Source organism: Diadema antillarum, unplaced genomic scaffold (assembly GCF_040938485.1).
Source record: "Diadema antillarum isolate AM-2024a unplaced genomic scaffold, OU_Dant_1.0 scf00000139, whole genome shotgun sequence".
Classification (NCBI taxonomy): domain Eukaryota; kingdom Metazoa; phylum Echinodermata; class Echinoidea; order Diadematoida; family Diadematidae; genus Diadema; species Diadema antillarum.
This window is the reverse complement of record NW_027271028.1, coordinates 2,314,450-2,340,646: the sequence shown is the minus strand read 5'-3', so window position 1 is coordinate 2,340,646 and position 26,197 is coordinate 2,314,450. Positions and strand designations below refer to the sequence as shown.

Below are 26,197 nucleotides of genomic sequence, written 5' to 3'. Positions count from 1 at the left end.
TATTGCTGGTTTTTTTTTTTTTTTTTTACATATCGTTATGTATCAGAAAACTTTGGTATATATAGGCCTATACGATATAGCTTGGACTTGTGCGCATGTTGCTGTTGAATGTCAATGTGCATATCGACGCACAGTTTCACACAGGCGGAAGTATAGTGGAGAGAAATGTCGTTATTATAATATGGTAGGCTACTATACGGTGTCGTTGTCTGTCGGTTCAATGGTGCACATCTAAAATGGTTTCACTGACGTATCGTTAACTAGGAGAGCAATTACCTGGAGTGGAAAACACCTCATATCATCATGCATATGCTAAGTCGACATGTGGGGACATTTAAGAAGAACAAAACGCCTCAGTTGCAACCTCAACCTTCGGATGAGCCGCAGCCTGCAGGAGCCGCGACTCCAACCACCGGACCAGGCTCCGTTTGTCTTAACTTCAACAAGCTGAGAGTTGAAGAGCGGACGTCCACCCTGGCCCGTGTCGTCAGCACAAACACTCTACCTGTCACCATACGTCTGGCAAAAGACTTCACAATTAAGAATTCCCAAGTACCCTTTAAGAGCGGAGAGCTACTCCTCTTGTGCTTCGTCTTAGATGTGGAAAAAGTGCACGTCACAATGGGGAAAAACACTTACGAGCTTCCTATCCATGCCAATCAACTCTACGAAAAATTACCTCTTGGTGAGTTTTTATCCTTAAACACTGCCACTGGGGAAATATTACTATGAAATTAATACACCAGTAAACAGAACATCATCGTTTACATCATATCTATGTGTATAAACATTTAATGTATTTAATAATTTACAATCAATTCATTCAAGAATGACCGCTTCGCAAATGTTTGTTATCTTTATAAATGGTGATAATAGTAGCAGGTTATTTGTAGTTTGTTTCTCTTCGAATTCATTAAATTTGTCCGTCGATTTATTTTCATTGCAACTGAAAATTTGCGCTATGTTCACGACATTGACGTAAATCAGCACTTAATTGATCAGTTTGGGATGTTTTTTTTTAGCAGACATGACAGTTTAGTAGTAGCCATTTACGTCGATATAGGGTAATTTGTTAATCAATGGCATTTTCTTTTTTTTATATAGTTATCGGTATAATGATATTCTCATTCCATATGTCAAAAATCCAATTACGATAATGAAGTATCATACTTCATTAGTATAATACCATACTTCATTAACACGATAATGAAGTATCGTACTATAGCATACAAGGTGGTAGTGATAGTTTCGTTACTCATTAAAGAGACGCATAAGTGTTTATGATTATCTAGATGAAAATAGGAACTAAATAGTCTATAACACTTCTTTCTAGTTCGCTAAAGTGTTTGTGAACAAATGGTTGTCAACCCAGTCTGTCCACACAACATGAAACATATTTATTCAAATTAATTAATTTATGAGTGGCACTGACTGATTGTCTTTCATCGACGTAAATAAAGTTTGTATCGCATGGATCTGGAGAGCACTTGGCGACCTGCTGGAGACTCGAGGATCCCTCATCGCGGAGAAGTCTCCGCGACATCTCCGCAACAACGTCTCCTCAACATCTCCTGGAATGTAGCCTAGTCTCGGGAAATCGCGAGAGAATAGAACCTGTTCGATTTTTTTCGGAGACTCTTTCCAATCTCCAGCTGGAGATTTATTTCATTCGCAAGGCCTCCAAATTGTCTCTACGACTACTACAACTGGTGACCTCGGAGACGTCTCGGAGACGTGTCGGAGATGTTGCGGCGACGTCTCCAAGACTCCTTAACGAATAAATTATCATCTTATTTTGAGACGTCGCTGAAGTCGCCGTGGAGTCCCCTTCTTGGTGAGAGCGCAATCCATTTCTTGGTCTGTCCATTGGATACTATCATGACTACTCGTATACGCCTATCTAGTGATCAGGATATCGTTGGTTCTAGTCCAATCCGAGTATACTATGATCATGATTTTTGTCATGGCTGTATATCACTGAAATGATGATAATAATTGGTGCCTACATACGTCCAATAAGGATCATTAGTTAATAAGTGTAATAAATCCCCTACAGTGTAATAATATTTTGCTTGTTAATTGTACAATAAAAACGACGCCACTTTCCTTTGATGCCTCCCTCTGAGCACGTAACGATTACACATCAAGTGGTTTCACGTTTTGAGTACTATCGTGTAGACGATTTAATCTACGAAATGTACATTCAAGCCTATGCAACTCTTTTCGTATGTATCAATATGCAATTGTCACTGTACTAGCCATGACGTAGATGCAGACAATAATATAATGACAGTGGTAATATGAATCCAGATTGGCATGGTTAAACACACAGTCTCATGAGTCATAAGAGTTTTGATAAGATATTATGTTAGCCCACTATTAAAGTATAATAGCTTTTGGTTTCCTGGTGTGCCGTCTTGTTTGTTTTGTGAGTGTGACAGCGCCATTTGCATAGTTTTCTCTTGTCCACAGCATATAACGCTACATTTCTAGCCTTGTTCACATGGCAATGCATACTGCATGTACGAGTTCAACTCGCTCATTTACCGCCCTTATTGGTCTCTTCTCAGTGACTATTGTTATCTTACATGTGGTTTGTGGAGGCTTGCGTCAAGTCCTTTCAGGGTTCAACATAAGGCCAAGTAAAAAAAGAAAGTAGTTTCTCGTCCGGGTTTTTTTAGCAAGGCGATGAGGGAGGTCCTTACTATTTGATATCTTACTATTTTTTCGAGGATTGTCAAAATGAAAGCAATATGTGTTTCTCGTCCGGTAATTCTGAGAAAGGTAACGAGAGAGGGCTTTACTATTTTCTATATCCAATTTATGAAATAAAATATCACTGTGGTAGCTGTGTTATGAGAGACCAGGTCCCAAGTGTATGTCTTGCCTGCACTCTGTGCATTTTCAAACAAATAGATATATTATGTACCATACTTGAAATGAAACTTTATGCATGCAGAAATACATTTGCTTTTTCTTTCCACTACAGATGCCAAGGGAAAATGACCATCTTAATACTGGTATTTACTGTTGTAATGACATTTCTGATACCAGTGTACTTGCAATTCTGATGTATTGTGCTATTAATTAAAACAGGTATAAAACATTCTATCAACAAATGTACGACTGAAATGAATTCCATGATATTCAAAACACTGCTTTATTTATCATTGGTGTTTGTGACTTTTTGTGTCCACACAGCTGGTATGTATGTATCTGCATCTCTTCACAGTACAATTGTAGCACTCTGCACACTCAACTGGAAACTGGCTTGTATAATTGCAGATGGATGTCAAAATGATACTGATATGGCATTATAGCATTAAACATTTAAAGATGTTTCTTCATGTTCTACAAAGACATTTGATAATCACTCATCATTTGGATGATGAATGATTGTTTCACACTCCAGGTGATACGACTCACGGCCGTGTCCGTGAATTTACATCGTAAAGAAAAGTATCCCGCAGAAATACGAGACAAACCAGAATCCGTGGAAAAGTTATTTATTTTGTAGATACACCCATTTAATAATTCTAAATTTGCTGGAAAAGCGCATTCATTTTCTCTTCAAAATAGAACAATACATCGCCGTCAGATGCAACGTTACAGAGCAGAGTGTACGGGCCTCTACACATTCGAATGTGTTCATGCGTGCGTGCAGACAGCTGACAGACCAGGGTCCCGTTGCATAAAACTTTTTTAGCAACCTTAAAAACTTCAGGTTGGGATTTGCCCAACCTGAAGTTTTTAAGGTTGCTAACCTAAGAAGGTAAAATCCGTTGCATAAAAACTCTGGTTGGGAGCTTCCAACCGGAATTTTGTGATTTCAACCGGAAAAAAATCCGGTTGGAGTTTTATGCAACGGGCCCCAGGGGATGGGGACCCTGACAGCTAGCTACAGACACGCATACGCGGCAAAAGCGCCGGCACGGCCACTGCACTGGCACCGTACCTTCCGACACTGCACACACATGCACATAGTCACAATGACATGAAAATGTACACATACAAACTCGATACAATCCTCACAAGCATTTGTACAGTACAATTCATCCGCTTAAAATATGAGAAACGGGGAAAAATACGAACAATGCGCGAAATATGCGTGGAATATCAGCGATTGTTCGCAAAAATGTTGCCGCTATCGCGTTCACGACGTACCGAGTGCGCTGTACATCACAGCCCAGGCCCGCGCCCGCGCCCATCCAACTACAGTTCGACTGCTTTGTGGGTCATTCCTTCTTGATCTTGCCGAGCTCGCAGTGTGAAATGCATGCGTTATTACATACGCACTACAGAAGCTACAGCTGTACTACAGCTAAGTAGAGGACGCAAGGCGTAATTAGAAATGAGACATCACGATTGGTAGGTGAATTGTCATTTTTTTTTTTTCGGCGGCCGAAAAAATAGTAAATATCAAAAAAGTCGATGCGGCAACTGAACATCGATGCGGGCGGGTAGCGGGCTGGGACGAGAATTATGAATTTCTTGGTATTTTCAGCGCCATTTTGAAAATAGTAAATAGTAAAAAAATCGATGCGGCGGCCAAAATCGATGCGCGCGAGGACGAGAAACTGGTTTCTTTTTTTACTTGGCCTAATATCGGATCACTGCATGGAATCATTCAGTTCGTGTATATCCGACCGCCTATTTCTGTACAAGAACAAAAAGAAACACAGTGTGATTACAACAGTGAACCTTGAAAGGCCCCATTTACGAGTTTCATTTTTAAAGTCCATGTTTGCAGATTTTGCACATGACACATACTCGTCAGTAGAATGTTTTGTGTGACTGAATGTTTAAAGCCCCCGCTGTACTTGCGTTAAACGCTTATGCTTCTGTGTTAAAGGCAAAATTTACCATTTGCAGATGAAACAAAAACCCAGCATTAGTGCTTTAAAATAGTTATAAAATGTGAGTTAGGGATAGAAACAACCACTGTAAAAAATTGAATCCGTATAATCAATGTTAAGTATTGTTAAATACACAAAATGTGAACAATAGTTATAATAAGAATGCTTACAGATTAAACCATCTACAGTTACGGTTTATTGAGAAAAATAATGATATCTCCTTATATTTTATACTTTATTGCGAAAAATTTATATGGTAGGATGTTTTGTGATACAACATACCTACACATATGCATCAAATGTGATATCTTGAAGATTTTTAAAATCACTGCTCCCAAAGGTAAACTGCACGTATCAATCTTGCTTGCTAAATTCTCACGTATTGCTAGCCAAACATTCGCCGTGTCCCATAACTTTTGTCATTCCAGGGGGACCTACATTTATTACTAGAGGGTCCCTCCATTTTTCGAACTTTACGCAAGGTTATACATATACTTTATATCGAACACTTCTGTTTCCTTATTACTACAATGTATGATTACTATAGTGCTCCTCAATTATTGTATAGTCTTTTCATTCAACAATGTTATTTTTACCTTATTCTCTGTTATCAAAGGAAGTGAAATACAATGTATGTATAACTCGTAGGTGGACCGCGTAGAAACACACAATTTCCACTACTCAATATAACGTAGAGAGACTGAGGAGATTTCTTCTTTTCTGTTAGTGACTACTCAGAAATAATTATCTAATGTGAAGAAAATTCCAAAGAAAACTGAAACTTCAGAAATGATTATGTATCTTTTTGTTTAGATTGAATCAAAGTTATGTATTTATATATGAATTACAACCAATGTACCAATATTAAGGAGTGGCAAGGAGATTTTTTTTTTGGGATGATTCATTACTTTCAACAAAAAAGTGTTTTGCTGTAGCCACAAGCCTTAGAATTACATATGTGACCCTGCACCTCAAAACAAACAAAAAGTCGACAGACATGAATTTCTAGTTAAGACCATATTCTGAAAGAGCAGACTTTAAGCTTTAAAATGATGTATAACTCAAATCAAATGGACTCTCCTAACCTATCTAAATATTGGAAAGAAAGCACAAACTCAGGAAAAGTGTGAACTGAGAAAAGAGGCTCTGAAGTACAGTGTCTATTCAAGCGCTGTGCTGGCTGTGCGATGAATGGGACAAAAAACAGGATGTAAACCACCAGAGTAACAACAATGAAGGGATTATCAGATTAAACTGATATTAAACATGCCTCATTAACACATTCTGTCCATAATTAATGCAAACTTTCAAAGCAGTAGTATCATCCTTTCAAAAGTTATTAGAGTTGAAAGTGAAGAGTGTGGACAAGGTTTTTCAGAAATGAAAACGGGATTCTAAAGACACACCTAATCACACTATTCTACTAAAAATGTTCGAGATAAACTGCAAAAAAAAAAAAAAAAAAACCACACTTTCCTGCCCATTTTATGATACTAAATTTTAGCATAATGTAAAAGAAGACCCGCTCTTTCAGAAAATATGAAAAAGTCAAGTTCGGTTAGGTTGACCCATTTCACTTATTTTCAGTCCTCACGCAAAATCAGTGTGTGCGACTTTATGGTCATTTTGAGGTGCACGGTCACATATTATATATAGATATACATATATATATATATATATATATATATATATATACATATATGTATATACATGTATATATATATATACGTATATATATATATATATATATATATATATATATATACGTATATAAATATTGTTTGTATTTAGGTCACATGCCCTGATTTTACGTGCACACTCAAAAATCTGACGTGGGTCAACCTTTGTATGATACATATATATATATATATATATATATATATATATATAACAAAATGTATATATATATATATATATATATATATATATATATCATTTTGTCAAGGAGATAAAGATCAGTTCTACATAATGTTAACGTTGGGAAATTTTAATGAATGAGATTTTCTATAGCAGTTAATCTATAGAACACTTCTTTTTATAGAATATCGTGATTAGTTTTTTAAAAGCCCCTTTTCATTTCTTACAAACCCTTTACACAGTCTTCACTTTCAATACTAGTACCATTGAAAGTGATGTTGCTCTTGCAATGAAAGTTGGAATTACTCATGAATAGAATGTGGTAATGAATAGAGTGTGGACAATTTCCCCTTGAACTGATAACCTATTCATTGTGATTTTTATGTTCCTTGTCCAATTCACCGCACATAGCAGTCCAAGCAAATACCCTGTGAAGGATAACGCCGAAATACCCTATAGAGGATAAAAGGGGAGGACCGAGCGAGCTCGCCGAACTTGGCTCAGTGCCAAGCGAATCGCCTTCACGTGTAAAGTCTATGGGAACCGGCAAAACCGCTTCGACATGCGTGTGTTTAAACACACACGGTGTATTTTGCTCACCGCGGCTTGCGCTCGTTTTCCCTCAGAGTGAAGATTATTACTCTTTCCTTTCATAGACCCTTTTGCAGGATAATCCGCGGTGAGCAAAATTCACACGCTCTCTTTCATAGCACAACATGTTCGAAAATTTTGTCCACTTAGCCTCATTCAATCCGGCCTGAATTTGTCAGGCTATCGCTACTGAAACAGAGAAAAACGCGCACACACCGCGTGCCTCCGTGCAGTTAGCCCACGTGGAATGGCGATCGTATTGCTCTCTGTCTCGCCTTGCTTGCTTGGTTGCCGCTTTCGTGGGCTATCGTTCGCTGAAGCACCTAGAACGTATTTTCCCACGCCTCGAAAAGGGATCTGCAGTCACTATGTACATAGCCTACATTCGACTTTGAGAAGTGGCACCTACATTACCAGGCCGTGATTCTAACAAAAGTCACATCGGCCTTGACAAAGGGCTGCAATACAATCGTGGAGTCATTCTCTGCTCTTCGAGAACAATGAACGCGCTGAACCAGAAAGTTAAAAAAAAAACAACGTTGGGAGCCTGTCTCACTGTTGTGTTATGGGGTAGAAATAAAAGAGTTGTATTTGTTTCAACTTGGTCAATTCATGTTTAATTATAACTGCATCCATTTACCCAAAATATTGTATTCTTTATTGCACCGTAACAGCCACGTACATAATTATCCCACGAGACAATCTAAAGAATTTCATCTTCCCTTAGTGAGAACTGTACACACTCAAAATACATTTGTTTACGCCGGACCCAGATTTTGGAATAGCTTGGATAATGATTTAAAAGAATCTGTGAAGTTAATTACATTTAAGTATAAACTTAAAAAAAGTATTTGCTTTCTAAACATACCAGTTAATTTTGTCTAATGAAAAAACCCGTCATGTTTCACTTGTCCTTGAGATTTTGTATAGTGTGTCCATAGACCTTTTCCATCCCTCTCCTTTTCCTTCTCTATTCTTCCCTGCTCCTCTTTCCTCGTTCTTCGTTGTCTAGTATCTGTCTGAGTGCATTTCCTCAAGTTCTGTTATTTCTGTGTTTTGTGTTGTTATTGTTGTCGTTATGTTTTTTGTGGCGCCGATTGCATATCTTCCTTTCCGTTCAATTTTCTTGGCATACCTGGCCCCATAGTGTCTGTGCCACAAATGTGATTATTGTTATATAGTTATATAATTATCTCAATCATAGACTGTAGTCACCAATCTTAAAGCATTTGAAATAGAATGACATTGGTAACGTATGTTACATGATGAAATTTACGCCTCATGAAAGAAATTATCACACCACAAAAATAAAGCAAAATTATGTGTTCATATTTTTAAACTACAAAATTGAATATTTGTCTCGTGGATTGGTATAAAAATGAAACCTGTTCTAACAACTTTAATTTTCCCGTTTTGTGATTGTCCAATTGTGCCGAAAAAGTGGTTTTGGGCCTGCTGTACGAAGGAACCTCACTCATCTCACATTTGATATAATGTACATGTAATCACAACTGTAAATTTTGGAAATACATTATGTAGGATGAAATCGATGCTTACATCTTTATAGTATGATCTTCAGGAGACATTAAAAGATGGTATCAACGCAGTTTATCAGAAAAATCAAATGTGCATTGATCACGTCCCTGCGTTGATCTTGGGAAAGTGCTGTGACATTGAAAAGGCAGTCTCGCTCGGCAGAGTGTCTGCTGTGGAAAATCACTGTGAAACACATACACATACCATCCAGGGTTCTTCGGTGGGGGTGGGGGAGTGATGTTGTTTTTGTGTTTTTATCTTAATTCCTTAGTCGGGTTTCCTGGATTCCAGTCAGCTGCCACTGAGACCATTAGCACGGTACAGTTTATCCCTGTGCACTAACTAGGCATAATTATTCAATTCTCTTTCCACCTCCCTGATGGTATGGAATATACGTTGCCATGACTGCATCGATAACATTTTTTGGAGACTAAGATGGCGTTTTGTGTTATATCTACTTGGGACTGTGATAGAATCATAACTGAAAATACAGCTGTAGTTCCAGTTGAGGAGATGTGTGATACCATCGTCTTTACAGTTCGGCAAGTGTACCGGCCACGGGAAGGTAGGAGAACGAAATCCATTCAGTTGCCAAAACTGGGTTTTGAAATTGCGTTTGATCGTCTATAGAAGATGTTCTTACTCTTATATCATAGATACTGCAGATGGCTGTTTTCTCAGTCACAGAGTGATACGGTTTGATACTGGATGTGACTATTAAATACAGATTTAATAATTGATACATCATGAACATGATTTGAAAAGAAAAAATGGTTATACGTTCTTCTCAAGATATAAGTCACAACTGTATCTTGATACTCCGAATTCAACACGTTCTGAATGATGCCAGTTTTTGTTTTGTTTTTGCTTTTGATGTTGTTGACACCCTTGTTGCTTTTGCTGTGGGTGCTTGTGCTTGTGTGCGTACGTGAGTGTGGGGGACGATGTATTTTGTTTATTTTTATCTTTATTTTATTATTTGTTATCATCCTGCAGCGACTATGTGCACTTAGTGTAGTTTTCGATTTGTGCAAATTGTTAAACCCATCTTAGCGCGGGTTACTATACTTGGTGGATGTGAAGACTGTGTGTGGTATCTCCAAGGAGGTACTAGGCGAGCCTAGTACCTCCTTGGTATCTCCCCGGTTGGTACGTGACGCTGGTACGTGACGCTGCGACTTGTCCGGCCTGCATGTGGGTGTACAAGGCCACCCAGCTCACGGCGAGCGTGCAGCGCTCGCACGAGCCAGCAAAATCCGCAGAATTTCCAGTCATAAATCGGAACGACCGGCAATGAGAACAGAGATAACGATCGCAACGCTTCGTTGAGCCGCTGAATAGCCCTGAGAGGGTATTTCAGGTTTATCCCTCACAGGGTACTTGCTTGGACTGCATAGTACGGTTTAATGCGGGATTAGGCACTTGAATAGACTTTAAACTTGAGAGCCTGTTTTCTTAGTAAACTCTCCTCCGGAGTGTGTACTTTCTTTCAATAATTTAGATACGTTGGGAAAGTCCATTTGTATTGGGCTATATACATCATTCTAAAGCTTAGAGTTTGCTCTTTAAGAATTTACCCTTAACTTGAAATCCATGTCTTGAGACTTTGTTGGTTTTGTCATACAGGGTTATTGTTATGCAATAAAAAGAAAGAAAAAAACACAAACAACCCCCCCCCCCCAAAAAAAAACAAACAAACAAACAAACAAACAAACAAACAAACTTGCCTTGCGGAACCCTTTAAATAAATCTTTCAAAGTAATACGGGTTTATCTTTTTTTCTTTTTAGTGGAATGAGGCCGTCGAAGATGGCCCTAAACAATTGTCAGACAATGAATTCAAACCTCTATCCTAAAAGGAATTTCCTTTATCTGATTTCTTAATAGTGCATCAAAGATTTTTTTTTTATAATGAATTAAATTCAACGTTCGAAAGATGATACTGGTGCCCGTTCCTTCCTACTTCACATTTTTGACGCTTTTTATAGCCTTTATTCAGACAAATCAAATGAAATTGTTACATTGTAATGACACAAAATGCAACTATAATACAATGTTTAACGGAAAGCAAAAGGTTGTGTGCAAAGTAGTATAGATAAAACATACATAAATTGTATACACATTTGACATGATTCATGAATGTACAATAAACACCTCATACAGAAATGGAATATACATAATTCTAAGACACTCAGCCTTCCTACTCGAGGATAGGAGTCACCAGTCTGAATACAGATTTCATCTAAAACAAATACAAAAAACGTGAGAGGTGATGGACTTTCAAAATCTTTGAAATGTATCCTATTCACCAGTTATGAATATCATAATGACTAATATCTCGCAGGGTCTTATGCAAGTGGAGATTCATAACCAAATAATATTTGATTAAGTTTTAATGATATGAGGATCAGAGAAAATAAACAAGTGGAGCGGGCAAAGCTGAAAACACAGGAGATTCGAATAATTCTAGATAGATTCGCTGAGGTAAATACAAAAAATATATCTTAACAAGATGCAATAGTTAAATTCGGTATTTCATGAAGTATAGTTTTCCCAATTCGCGTACATGTAGTGTAATGTCAATTCATCCTTTAATGTTGCTTTTTCATATTCAAACTGTTTGAGGTGGCAATTGCCCTAGATATTTCTTCACAGGTTGGAGCTCTTCCAATTTTACGATTAGTAAAAGCAAGAGCTTATACTGGAATTCTCTCAGCTTCCAGTCTAGTGATGACATTCTAGGAATAGAGAATTAAACTGCAGTTGCCGATCTATCCATGTTTAAAGCTAATACTTCTGGGTGTTTGGAAAGGAAAGAATCTTCAATTGTACCAATAAAAATATTGTAAATCATTTTTGAAGATACTGACACTAAGTGGTACACTTTTTTGTTAATATTAAGACTAATTTCAAAAACATCAACAGGGTCATCATTCACATCAAATAAAAAAACTTGGCATAGCGCCATCTACGACGACCTTTGTTTGAAAATTGCAAACCCTTTTGGACAGCGACGACTTGCAATAAGGCGCTAACATGGTTAAATATTTGCCCAAAGTGTCGTGCGTAAGATTCAAAGTTCAAAAATTCTGTAAAAATGAGAAATGAGATCTTTAATTTTCGGTAACCTGATAAAGTGAGATATACCCTATCATTCATCAAATTTCGAAGTTTGTAGAAGAATTCCTTCTCAATATCTGGAGCTATTCAGATTTCTACCAAACTGGATTTCTGATTTTAGGTTTATCTATTAGTATTTTGAAGAATTGCTTGCATATAGGCCCTATAGTTGGATAATGACATGAATGCTTTATGAGTTATCATATTCTCCTTTCTTTAAATCTTATATGGCGCATTTTGTTTTCAGAAGCTACATTTTCTGTATCAACAAATATTAATCGTATCATACTTATCTAGTAGCACCCCATAGTTAATTGGCCCTAAATGTGAATAGAAATTCCTGCCTCTGAATTCATTTCAGATTTAGTCATCGATATAATGTACTAGACTATTTGTGCAGACAGTATCCTGTCGACCAGACATTTATGAACATGAAACATTTTGATTCTGGCTTTCAAACGTTGGTTTGTTGATTTAGTTTGGTAATTACAATACTTGTATTATTAGATTGAATGAAGGAATAGCACAGAGATAGCAATAATGAAGGCAGCGAGGTGAGACGAAAGGTCAGCAATTGTATTTGCTTATGATTCTTCATTGTGACTGTATCAACAATTTTGCTCCCTTGAGGCACTTGGATGTATAATGTGTTAATGTGCGTCCGTATGTGTGCATGTATGCGTGTATTACTCTGTCTGTCTTTTTTTTTTTTTTGCTACCACTTAGGGAAATTTGTTGTTGTTGTTTTTTTGCAATTATATTTTTTTTCTTCTATGAGGGGACTGCATTCTACAAGCTCTGCTTTTTAGCAGTCCCCTCCATTTCCAGCAATATTGTTTATGCATTTACCACAGTGACGTAACAGTTATTTGTATCTCTGTTGATAATTTACCTGTATCTCTTTTACAATGTTATTCTGTTCATCGTATTGTGGTACTGATTTCATGACGTCTGTGTATATATGAGCGTTTCTTTGTATTTCTTATTATTTGTTTGTTGGAAGTGAAATAAATCAACTTGAACTTGAACTATAACAACAGCTACTATGACTATAGTCATGGATTTCGGACAGTAATGACGTAAAAGATGCGTTATCGGAAAGTAATAATTGTGACGAAGGTAAAATGCACTTATTGACACATGATCTCATACATCTTTATCTTATGATTCTTTACTATTACTATCATTTTCGTATGCCTTCCTTTACACCAGATCCTCGACTGGACGATAAGTTATACCGTGGAACGAAAGCCTTAATTGAAGCTAAGCCTCGTCCTGCACAAGTGCGCATCGTTGATGCGCAGTACGGCTTCGTTGATCCAATGGCAAGCCAGTCGTCAGGTGACGTCATCACCATTCGAACAGTCGATGTCCAGAACCATCCCGAGAGAGGAAAAGAAAGGGTAATAACTAGAGAGCAGAATGTATTTATATGTGACTCCACCTATTGGAATCATATCAGATGGAGAGCATTGATATCTGTTTATTGTCATCCATTCATTTATTGTGATGGTATAAAGACAACCACCATGGCAGCCAAAAGGCCGAATAGAGGCAAGTATACACAGTGACAATACATATAAATATCACAAACGGAATATTGTTTATCAAAATAAGTGATTTCATAAAACGACACAATCTAACTTATGATAACATAATTAAATATATGAAATATTACAACTAAAATCACAAGCACAGTTATAACCTTAATAGTATAAAAGTATTACGTTAAACAGTAACAGACAAATCAATAAATAAATAAATACATTGCAGTAATCTATGATAAAATATAAAAAAACATGTATAATGAGCAAAGCGTTCATGCCGTTGCCAAAGTAAAGATTAGCGCAATTTTCAAGGACTAATGAACTAATTCTTGTCCTATATTTGATTTTTATTGGGCCTACTGACGGTTTTGCAGTGGGTGAGAATTTGTGATATAGAGGGAAAGATATTTGGAACGGATTAGAATTTTTACAACATCTCATCAGTAGTAAACAAAACACAATAACAAAAAAATGGTGTACTCGTATGCGCTATAAGCGTTGGGTTGATTTACATTTGTATTTTAATGCTACATGTTCGTTTGTAACGCTAATATGCAGCTCGAAATTGAATTCAATTATTATAGCAGTGATGGTGATAGCGGAGAGTTTGAAAAAAAAGAGTGAGAGGATGGAGCGGAGAAGAAGAACATGATGGCGTTGACGGTGATGTTCAGCTAAGGGTTGTGGCTGTGGCGATGGACGCTGATGATTTGAAATATGACTTACAGTGGCGTATCTGGGGGGGGGGGGGGGCAAGGGGGGCACGTGCTCCGGGCGCCACTCTTTGGGGCGCCGAAAACGAAAAGACGGGTGGAAAAAACGAAGAAGAAAAAATAAAGAAGGAAAACAAAAAAACCTCGCCCGGACCCGGGAGGGGGGAAGGGAGAAAACCAAATCAAACAAGATAAAAACTAAAAATGACAATGTTTATTGTGTTCACACAAGAATTACATGTTTTGTGAGCTGAAATTTCGGCTCGCTCATTGCTCTCGCTCACCAAAATGTATATATATGTATATAAAAGAAGATCAGAAAATAAAACGTGATGATGACGCTGACAAAATGACGATGTATATTGTCCTCACACATGCCATCGTTAGAAGGCAAAATGTTACACGGAGCAGCGGCTGCAATTTTATTTCTTTCGTTCTGACGCGATCGCCCATTGGATCAAACGAGGGCGCCAAAGGTGTCGAACATACGGGGGGGGGGGGGCGCAAAAAACCAAATCAAACAAGATAAGAACAAAACCTGATTATGGCGCGGACAAATATCGGCTCACTCGTGCGTACTAATTTGGAGTATTTATTCAAGTCCTCAGTTTGCTGGTATAAATCGTTATCTATAAGACCGTCACTATATCTTGATTAGAATTGTAAGATTTAATAAGCAAAAAATGACAAGAATTCCATGTTTTGTAAGCTGAAAAACGAAAATTTTCGGCTCGCTCGCTGCGCTCGCTCGCTAAAATTTATCCCCAAAAAAGAGAGATAAGAACAAAACGTGATAATGGCGCGGAAATATACAAATTTCGGCTCACTCGTGCGTACTAATTTGGAGTATTTTTTTCAAGTCCTCAGTTTGTTGGTATAAATCGTTATCTATACGGCCGTCATCATATCTTGATTGGAATTGTAAGATTTAATAAGCATAAAATGACAAGAATTCCATGTTTTGTAAGCTGAAATACAAAAATTTTCGACTCGCTCGCTGCGCTCGCTCGCCAAAATTTATCACAAAAAAAAGATAAGAACAAAACGTGATGATGACGCGGAAATATACAAAAATTTTCGGCTCGCTCGCCAAAATTTATCTAATTTATTACCTTTAAATCACCCTCAAAAAGACCCCTGTTAAGTGCTTAAAAAAATCAGGTCATGTTGACTTTTTTTAAGTCCCTGACGGGATGGGGTTGGTGTTGAACACTTCCAGAAATTAGGGCGCAATTTTCGCGCTTGACCCGGGCGCCGTTTTCCCTAGATACGCCACTGATGACTTAGACTTTAGACTATGACCTACTTAGTGGATTTCTGGGGATTATTTCCTACCCATCAAAAACAAGCAAGCAAGCAAACAAACAAACGAGACAAACAAAAATAAACAAATGAATAAACAAACAGCCACAAAGAATGACAAAAACAAGTCTAAGTTTTAGAGTATCTGTTTCAAAGTTGATGTGCCGTGGGTCTTCGAAGGTAGTATTCAGAGTAGCCTATTTAATGTTTCCATAATCTTTAACAACTTTCCACGTGAGGAACTAAATGAAATCATTTCATTTCTATTTCTAAAATAAAGACGAAGTACTCTGAAACATATGAAGATTATGAGACTGTTAGATGTCATAAGGCCATGCACGGCCATGCAAATTGACTTTAATAGTGAGTTCCTCTATTCAGAGCAACCTATCTATCGCTGATTGTTTAAGATGTCGTTGAGTGCAGGCCTAAAGAATGCATAATAATACGCCTAGGTTCTCTGAGGACTATCATTATAAGTGTTGAAAATATGTAAAACGTTTGTAGGACAGGCAGGTCAGGATTTTGAAGATCGAAAGCTATCTCCTGAAACTTTTTTTTGTGAAAACAACACTGCTCCAAACTTCAAAGATCTTTAATATGCTTCCCCTGTGTCCTATGCAGAAGGTGAAGATTTGCCTCTAATGTCACAATGTCACAGTAAACTAAATCACACCGAAGACCTACGCTTTAGATCGATAACCTTACCTGTTAAAGTTACCCTGCGACTGAACATTTTATTTATTGATTTTCATATTACATTACTCCAGCCCCTCCCGAACGCGCGCGCGTGCGTATATATATATATATATATACACACACACGCAGATGAATATGTGAGCTTTTCATTTCATACACTCTAGGTACTGGTTGGAATCGACGAACAGCGTGCCGAGGTCCGGTTTCCAGAAGCAATGGACATGGCTACCTACTCGACCATGATAGCTGATGACCTTCCACTTTCCGAGCTGCTCAAGTATGACATGCCACAGGTGAGAGAATGAGGCATCAACCTACTTGTGACCAAAGTGGTTGAATCTACCGAGCCCGCCAAAGTCCTTCACGCGGAATGCAACGCACAGTTTTAGTCGACTTCATAGAGCAGGAAAAAATAATAGACCAACAGAATTGTCCAAGTTTCATTCAAATTAGAAATGACACAAGAAAGTTATGGCATTTTCGACAGCAATGTGTTTGTGATATTGGTGGCAGTCACTTTTATCAGACTAGGCAAGCTATGCATGTCGCCGGCATGGTGGATGAGCGTCAAAGCTATAAGCTGAGTGACAGCAATGAGGTTAAGGGCTCACACCCGTAAATAAAATGGAATGTCCCAGACCGCTTCACAAATTCGTACCAAAGATACCAAAATAAATGAAGAAAAAATAAATTAAAAATGAATGATGTAGTTTGGCAAAAAAAAACTGAATAGCTGTAGATATTGAGTATGAATTCCTCTAGAAACTGCATTTTTGTTGGAAGATGAAAGCTTTTCTGATGGAATTTGAGGGGACTATATTTCATTACGCAACACAACACCGAGGAGGACAACGATGGAGGAAGCAGTAAAGACAACATCCAGGATCAACTCAAGCAACCTCTCACCATTGAGTTGCAAGCAGAGGACATCAACGAGGAAGATACACATGGAGCGAGCAAACAATGTAAGTAGGACTACACCGATAATGACAAGTACCCAACAAAAGACATTTCACCAACCTGTGACGGATAGGAAGGAGCATGGCGTCAATACTGGACTAAACATTGGGACATGGAATGTGAAAACCCTCCGAACAGCAGGGAATTGGGATATACTCCTCAGTGAAGCCAGAAGATTTAACCTGGATATCTTAGGATTATGTGAGACACACCTGGCTACCAATGAAACCTTGGTGAATAAAGAAGAATATACAATTATATAATTATATTGTCGAGCAGAAAGGATGGTCTGAATAGAGAAGGAGTAGGCATACTGATATCCCACCGAATTGCGCAGTGTTTGCAGAGCTTCGAAACAGTCTCCTCAAGATTGGTGACTGCTAAGTTCAAGATGAAAGAAGGCATCCTGAATATCATTCAAGTATATGCCCCAACATCAACATACAGTGAGGCAGACAGTGATGCCTTTTATGAATCACTTAAGCTACATATCCAGAAAGTTGCTAAGAAGGAAGCACTGACAGTTATGGGAGACTTCAATGCTAAAGTTGGCTCAGATAACAGTGATTGGGTCCAAACATTAGGCAACTTTGGTCTAGGGAAAGCCAATGACAGAGGGGAGAAACTTCTGGAATTTTGCACACTACACAAGCTGGCTGTCTGCAACACATACTTTCAGCACAAAGAATGCAGACGAGCCATGTGGACATCTCCAGATGGACGGTACAAAAACCAAAGTGACTTCATCATCACCCAAGTGGAGAATTTGAGGACATTTCATAACTGCAGATCGTATTACTGCTCAGCTGACATAGGTTCGGATCACAACCTAGTAGACGCCTATGTCAAACTGTTCCCAAGTAGAGCACGACGACCCAAGTCTCTACCAAGAAATTATGACGTCAGCAGACTTGGCAATCCCTTTATTGCAGAAGAATTCTGTGCCAGAATAGGTGGGGCCTTTGAGCCACTCCTCCACCTGCCTGATACAGATGTGGACAGCCTGTGGACTAGATTCAAAGACACTACCAACAAGATCACAGAAGACGTTGTTGGCCATAAAAGAGCAAAACAAGTGAAAGGCCTACCTGAGGATGCCCGCACAGCCTGTGAGGAGAGAAGGACAGCTCGTCTCCTCATGATAAACAATCCTACATTCAGTGGTAAGGCAAAATATCGCAAATTAAACAAAAATGTAAAATACAGGGTGAAAAGCTGGAAAAAGAAATTACTTGACAGAGACGTGGAAGACATGGAGGCTGCCTATGCCAGAAATGACAGCCTAGAACTCTTCAAGAGGGTGAATAAGCTTGCTGGTGACAGAGATAAAACACTTCCGGCAGTTAAGAACAGCGATGGCATACTTATGACGCCCCCAGAAAAGGTAATAAAGTGTTGGGAGGAATACTTCTGCACTCATCTAAATACACAGTTTCCAAGGGATGAGAATGTGCTCCAATCCATCCCAGACCCCCCAAGCAAGGAGGACCATTGTGAACCATTTACATTCGCAGAAGTGGAAGGTGCAATTAAATCTCTCAAGATTAATAAAGCATGTGGATGGGACAGGATAGCGGCGGAAACCCTGAAAGCAGGAGGAGCTCCAATGAGGCAGATGCTACTCAAAATCATCAACGTTGCAAGGGCAGAAGGAAAAACACCTAAAGACTGGAGCAAAGGCCTCATAACTCCAGTTTTCAAGAAGGGAGACCGACTCAAACCAAGTAATTACAGAGCCATCACCCTGCTTTCCATCCCAGGGAAAGTATTCTGCAGAATGATCCTCAACAGAATCCAGGACACCATTGATAGCTACTTGACTGAAGAACAATGTGGCTTTTGGCAGTCACGTGGCACAACTGATGCAGTATTTGTTGTGCGGCAAATCCTTGAAAAGGTCAAAGAAAGCAATGTTGCATTTCACTGGAATTTCGTGGATTTTAAGGCTGCATTTGACACAATCTGGAGAGGAGCCCTGTGGAAATGTCTGTGCTCTATTGGCGTAGACAAGGTAATGGTGGACCTGATTGAGAGCATGTACAATCAAACAAAATGCTCTGTCATTGTCAACGGAAAGATCACAGAATGGTTTCAAGTAGTGACAGGAGTTAGACAAGGGTGTCTCCTTTCCCCTAGCCTCTTCAACTTGTTCCTTGAATTTATAATGAAAGACGTCCAAAATTTAGACAGTGGAATCCGGATGGGCGACATGTGCATTAACAACATCCGATATGCAGACGACACCACACTGATGGATCTTGTCTTTGAGAAACTACAAGTCTAAACAAACGAACTGGAAAAGGCCTGCACCAGATGGGGTATGAAAATCAACCCCAGCAAATGCAAAGTCATATCACAAGACAAACGTCACATGTCCTTGAATGTAGTAGACATCGAGAAAGTTGATGATTTTGTATTCTTGGGTAGCAACATTCCTACAGTGGCAAATGATGTGAATCGTCATAAAAGATTAGCGGCCTGGGCATTTGGGAAACTGAAAAGCACCATATGGACGAACCAGATTATCCCCAGATCACTTAAAGTGAGAATTTACAAAGCACTGATCCTCGCTATTGCCATCTACGGTGCTGAGTCGTGGACACTACGCCAAGCCGTCCAGCGTCGATTAGACACCTTTGACATGAGTTCCTTGGTGTGAGGCTCATTGACAAGATAAGAAATGAGGAAATTAGACAGAGGCTTCGTCTCACCAACACCATCTGTGATGAAGTAACCAAAAGAAGATTGAAGTGGTTTGGGCATGTAATTCGTATGCCGTCACATAGGATCCCATTCCAAGCCTTCAAGAATAACTTTCTCGGGAAAAGACCACTAGGACGCCCTCCTGCCCGCTGGAGAGACCAAATTGAAAGAGACTTGGGCATTTCCCTAAAAGAGGCTGAATATCAAGCCCAGGGAAGGCCAAACTGGAGAAGGATCACTCGTAGGAGAGCAAAGGGACACACTGTCCTATGCAATTAAGTCAAGTAAGTCAAGTCATATTTCATTGGGTACGTGTACGGAAAATAGGTGATTTTTTTGAGTGACAAGAACTCGTAGTCTGGCTTTGAGGACCCCTGGACAGAATTTGAGCCAAAGAACCCACCCTGAAAATTTGATGGATGAAAGGGCATATCTCACTTATCCAGGTTAGTGAAGCTGAAACACCTCATTTTCTCCCAGCTATTTTACAGAATTTTTTGAAATTTGATTTTTAACACACATCCCCATGGGGAAATATTCATGGGTGTGGGCCCTTAAATGTAGGCCTACGGAGCAACTTATCGCAATGCCGTACAGTTGGCGTGATTTACCATATACTATGAAGATGAAAAAAAAAACAACCAAGCTTTAATGACGTAAAATAGTTCTTAGATGTGAGTTATGAATAGAAACAACCTATGTAAAAATTCAAATCAGTGTAATCAATGTTATGTATAGTTAGATATACAAAATGTGAGCAATAAATATAATGGAATTGTTTCTAGAATAAACCGTCTACAGCTATGGCTTATTGAGAAAAACATTTCTAGCTCCTTACATTTTAGGCTTTATTGCAAATTTTATATTATGGTAGAATGTTTTGTGAAACAACCGACCTACACTTATATGCATCAAATGTGATATTTCGATCATTTTCTAAATCGCTATGTCATGAATATGCATTTATGTAAAGTATTAAGTACTTGTATAACTGTTCAGCCCACATGGGGGTAGAGGAATATTTGAGACTTGGGACTATGGCGCTCGAGGGGAGGAATACAGTTTTGTTGTTCACTCTAAGAAAGTCCGGTAGGTGGTGTTTTATTTTGTTTCAGTAATTATACGTGTTACAGTGATAACTGGCACCAATGGTAAACAGTACCTTCAAGTATATACCATCTGAATCTCAAAGAGACCTGGTTAGCATTAAATAACGAAAGTTTGAAGACAATTTGAGATGTTGTGCATAATCTACATTTGTCAAGCGCTCACCGTGGGTCTCTGCAACTTTCACTGTCTCATTAATGATACTCCATCAGCGCCTCCGCCTTTTAGACACTGATAACACTGACACCGGAAAGACTTCAAAAGATGGAATTGTAATGCTGCATCATCATTACACCGACTATCACGTCATCACTGCCCGTGCCAGAGACAACACCCTTCTATCAATACCCCTCAGCTCATCTTTCGAATTTAACCTTGTGGAAGCGACGTTTCAAGAGATGCGAGCTCTCTTACCGGCCGTATTCAACCATGTGAACGCGACATGGGATGTGGTAGATATTACCCAACCCAGGTTACCTGTTGAAATGTGCCCCATACCCAAGCCGATACCGGATGTGTTTCAACAGTGGGCCAAAAGCCACGAAGGTACGTGAGACAATGGTAAACGAGAAGCACACGAAGCCGATGGAAGGTTTAAAGAAATAGAAATCAAAACGAGTTAGATCAATATGATACTGACCCTAAACCATCACTTAAAAAAAAACAAAAAACGTTGGCTATTGACTTATTCATCAGATATCGGAGGTATAGTGTTATGTATTATATTATAATATATTATTATGAATTATCACATATAATAAAGATACATAAAAAGATACATTATAAGACAGATATATACACGTAGATAGATGGAAAGACTTAGGATGTTCCAGTTGATATCCAGACATTTTTCCCCGAAAGGTCTGTCCGTGTAATATTGTAAATAAGAAGACAAAATTAATCGAGAATATCCCCTGTCTGCTTTTATTTTTGTTTTGTTTTTTGTTTTAAATCTGATCTAAATGCGATACTATCGATGAATGGACGCCTCATCATAAGCTCTTCCCCTATTTCATAAGTAGTGTGTTTACCTCACAATGTGGATATTCATTCTTATAAATAGTTATATTAATGGATATAGGTTTGTCGTGTTTTCAGTCACCTTGAGCCCCATTTAAACTCGGGCGATTCTGAAACTTCGTTGTTCAAAAGGTTCTTTAATCTGAAAACGAAATAAGATTCGTTATACCGGAGACTCGTTAGCACGAAAATGTAAACCGTTTCGTTACTAAAATGAAATTAACTACCGAAACTAGCGAACCTTCAGAATTATATACTTCATTTCATTTTCGTATTAATGAACCTTCGTAATAACAAATTTTTTTTTTTCACTTTTGGATAAATGAACCTTGAGAATAACGAGCCTTCGTAATAACACTTTTTTTTTTTTCACTTTTGGATAAATGAACCTTCGGAATAATGAGCCTTCGTAATAACACATTTTTCTTTTTAACTTTTGGATAAATGAACCTTCGGAATAACGAGCCTTCGTAATAACACATTTTTTTTTTCCCTTTTGGATAAATGAACCTTCGGAATACGAGCCTTCGGAATAACAAATTGTAAGCTTTGCACTCTCCTTGCAGGAAAGAAAGAGAGTGGAAGAATTTCCCGACAAGAACAGAAGAAGTTGAAGAATGTTATCAAGAACCTGAATATTCAGATTTCCACTCTAAAAAAAGAAGCGAGCAAAGCTCCAGGGGTCCCTCGTTTATCAGCCAGACCTGACAAACCATGCAGGTTAGTGTCCATTAATGCTCCCATAAGATCACGCAACTAAGCTATGCCCTGTACGGATAATTGTTATTTAAATCAAAAAACCTAAATGGATGATCCAAAGTTCAGTCACCTTTCAAGCACACTTCATTTATGTCAGTAAAGGGGTTCTACCAGCATATTTTAGGATTTTATAATTGTTTGATGTATCGATATCAGAACACATCTTCGAAGATCTAATAAGATGACGTCCACAAAGTCATTTGAGCTCCCTATGGCATCATTAAAATTCAGTGGTATTCACTTATCAACAACATTGGTCCACATTTCAAGTAATAATCCATCTATATTCATATTACGTTTGCTTGTTTTGCATTTTTTTCTTATGTGCTTGTTGGTTGTGGTTTTTTTTTTTTCTAAATGCCGTGGCTGGTACTCTCTCAAAACTATTTTACATGTCCATGCCCATTCGATTATCAGATTATATTTCTTGTGAACACTTTATTTGAATTGACTTACCCAACTACCCTGTAGTCCCGATGTCGAGAACGATCTTGAAACCGCTCAGAATTCTATGGTCGAGGAACTGAGGGCAGAGATTAAACTGAAAGACATCGTAAGTCGACTTATCATGGCTTTATTCACTTATCAACAACTTCCATTACATTACATACTTTCAGTGAAAGTATTGTAATTTCCATTACATTACATTTGTCAGTGAAAGCGTTGCAATTTCCATTACATTACATTTGTCAGTGAAAATATACTTTGCGAGGTATTTCAGAGCACAAGGGGCAGGTAATTTGGATACATTTAATAAGGAATTACCTTGAAATTATAATTATGATGAAGGGCTGTGGTTAACGTCAAGTCAAATTGGCAGGAAATAATGTTGTAAGTAGGCTCCTATTGCATGTGAGGTTGACTCTAAGCTCCGTGAGTAGAACAAAAAGTGTCCTTCACATAAAGATAAAAAAAAATCCTCATAGGTCTTCTCGATGAATGTTTAACTAAGACAATGCCTGGAATCTTATGTACGTTCTATTACATTTAATCATCACCGTCAACGAAATAGATGGATTAAAGATTCTGAATATCAGACACACTTTAACTCCCATCGACAATTGAATTTAAAGAACATTTAAGTAGTGGGTATATACGATATTGTAGACGCATAAAAACAAATGAACTTCAGAAAGGAATGATAGGCTGAAAAAAAAAATCTGACGTAACTCTACTTCAACTTTGGATTTAATGTGGATAAGCAATGTTTAAGCAAACTGATAAAGAGTATCAATAAGGCTAAAGACACCCGCACATGCTCTGGCGACACATTATTCGTATAGACTTCAATCACTTGTTGCCATCCTTTCTAGTAGCCAAATAATTCTGAGGAACTATATGAAGAAGGCTACATGCTTGAGATATTATTATAACAAATTTACCTAACATGCCTAAAATGACATTTCATTGAGTCATCATTGACTCTTCCACCTTGTGTACATACATCGTCTACATCAGTAATCGTCGTAGTTGAGAGGGCTGAATCATTTAAACACCTCTGTTGTCATTCTAGTCTAGTATGAAACAAGACGTCTTTCTGCATGTGATTATGTTACAAGGAATGCACTCTTATTTTTTTGCTTGTTAATAAGCATATATGTTGTCTTTAAGTAAATGTGTGGAAGCAAATGAATGAAAAGGTGAATGAAAACTTCCTTCCTTCCTCAACAGAGGATTTCTGAACTGCTCACCACCGAGAAAGAACACAAAGACGAATTAATGGTAAGTTAAAGCATACTATAATATGGAAGGATTGATTAAAGAGAAAATAGCCACATGTGGTTCATCCCTTTGTGAAAACATGTCAGATTATGGTAAACAATTGAATAAGTCAACAAGAGAAATGTGTAGCTGAACATATTACCCTCACCTTTGGGTGTTGATTATGACGTATGTAGAACTGCAGAATTTGTTCATTCAGAGTTGTATTTTTCCTAAACCTTCCTATCAAAATATGGACTTGTCATATGGGACACTTTACTTTGAAACGTACTTTTGCTTTTGTTTTCCTATTCGTCATTTTGTATCATCTTTAATGAAATTGCAGAAAATTAATGTACATAAAAAAAGCATAATGAGAATAAATCCAATCAAAATCATTCAAATCAAATCAAATAACCTGGACTTCCTCATGTCAACGAGGTAAGGATGTTTTATCGGGTGCTGTTCGTTATTCCGAAGGTTTGTTATTCCGAAGGTTCGTTTATGAGAAACACACAAATTCTCTATACCTAGAGGTTCGTTAACTTGAAAATGAAAAGGGGTTCATTAATCCAAACATTTGTGGCGTTATTCCGAAGGTTCGTTATTCCAAAGGTTCGTTAATCCGAAAATGAAATAGGGTTCGCTATTCCAAAGGCTCGTTTATTCGAAAATGAAAAAGGGTTCCTTATTCCGAAGGTTCGTTATTCCGAAGGTTCGTTGATCCGAAATGAAATAGGGTCCGTAACGAACCTTCGAAATAACGAGCTTTGCGTCATTTTCGGATTAATGAACCTTTGGAATAACAAACCTTATCACATTTTCGGATTAACGAACCGTCGGAATAACAAACTGTAACCGTTTTATCTGCGTTCCAATTTCCCCAAGGCTCTGAAAAGAGAAAGATATGGATTCATGTCGTCACAACAGGCTGATCGTGCTGAGATTGGTAGATTGCAAAGTAAGTTGGACCACATGCAAAGATCCGGTGTAGGGGATTGTGTCTACGAAGAGTTATAGAGGGAGGCGGATGCTGCTCTCAAAGATCATTGGAACATTATTAAGATTTCACCAAAGATGACCACGGATGGTGAGACCCCCACTTGCATTATTAACCTTCTAAAGATATACATGATATGGAATAAAATAGAATTGCCGAAATCTTCCTCCCCTTTAAAGTGTCTTTTACTTCAATGAATTATTCATCTTGTGAATAAAGGCGTATTCTTTTTTACTCATTTCCGTTCTTTCTCATATTTACAGTAATTTCCCAATGAAAGATGACACACCGGTCGTGTGAAGATACGTTCTAGTTGTTATTTATATACCGCGAATATGTTTGAGTTTGAGATTATTTTATCTGAAACGGCAACATATATACAAGAGGATTTCAATACATAATGGTAATTACACACTACACTTTTGTGTTAACATCAACATTTGTATACTTTGCTTAACAGTCTAAACAATCTAAGAAACGTATCAAATACATAATGATTAAATGACCAAGACCAGTAATCTTAAATTATTTATCAAAAGAGAGCTACATTAAACATACAATAATTTGATGGTAATAATGCAGGCCTACACAATGAGGATGCTAAAAGAACCAAGAGATAGCACAAGTGTTAGTTTTTCCTCTAACACGTGTTACGTAATGAGCAAACGATGATTGTATCAACATGCTTTTATAGCGTTATCGATTTGTAGTACCTTGTCTATACAGA

The 26,197-nt window shown here is 38.0% G+C and overlaps 1 protein-coding gene across 1 annotated transcript; it reads left to right on the top strand.

Moving 5' to 3' along the window:
* The first annotated feature begins 125 nt into the window (after nucleotides 1-125).
* On the top strand, nucleotides 126-26,197 carry LOC139721194 (uncharacterized). The gene is made up of 8 exons (XM_071632523.1): nucleotides 126-685; nucleotides 13,172-13,362; nucleotides 16,385-16,513; nucleotides 21,203-21,536; nucleotides 22,577-22,730; nucleotides 23,241-23,322; nucleotides 24,441-24,491; nucleotides 25,359-26,197. Exons 1-8 carry the CDS (start codon nucleotides 304-306, stop codon nucleotides 25,488-25,490), a joined length of 1,455 nt encoding a protein of 484 aa, XP_071488624.1. The 5' UTR covers nucleotides 126-303; the 3' UTR covers nucleotides 25,491-26,197.

Bases quoted from the DNA above. Each gene is read 5' to 3' on its own strand.
- LOC139721194 (XM_071632523.1), top strand. From the start codon at position 304: ATGCATATGCTAAGTCGACATGTGGGGACATTTAAGAAGAACAAAACG. The intron at 21,537-22,576 runs GTACGTGAGACA...CTCTCCTTGCAG, and splicing joins GTGGGCCAAAAGCCACGAAG to GAAAGAAAGAGAGTGGAAGA. The intron at 24,492-25,358 runs GTAAGTTAAAGC...AATTTCCCCAAG, and splicing joins AACACAAAGACGAATTAATG to GCTCTGAAAAGAGAAAGATA.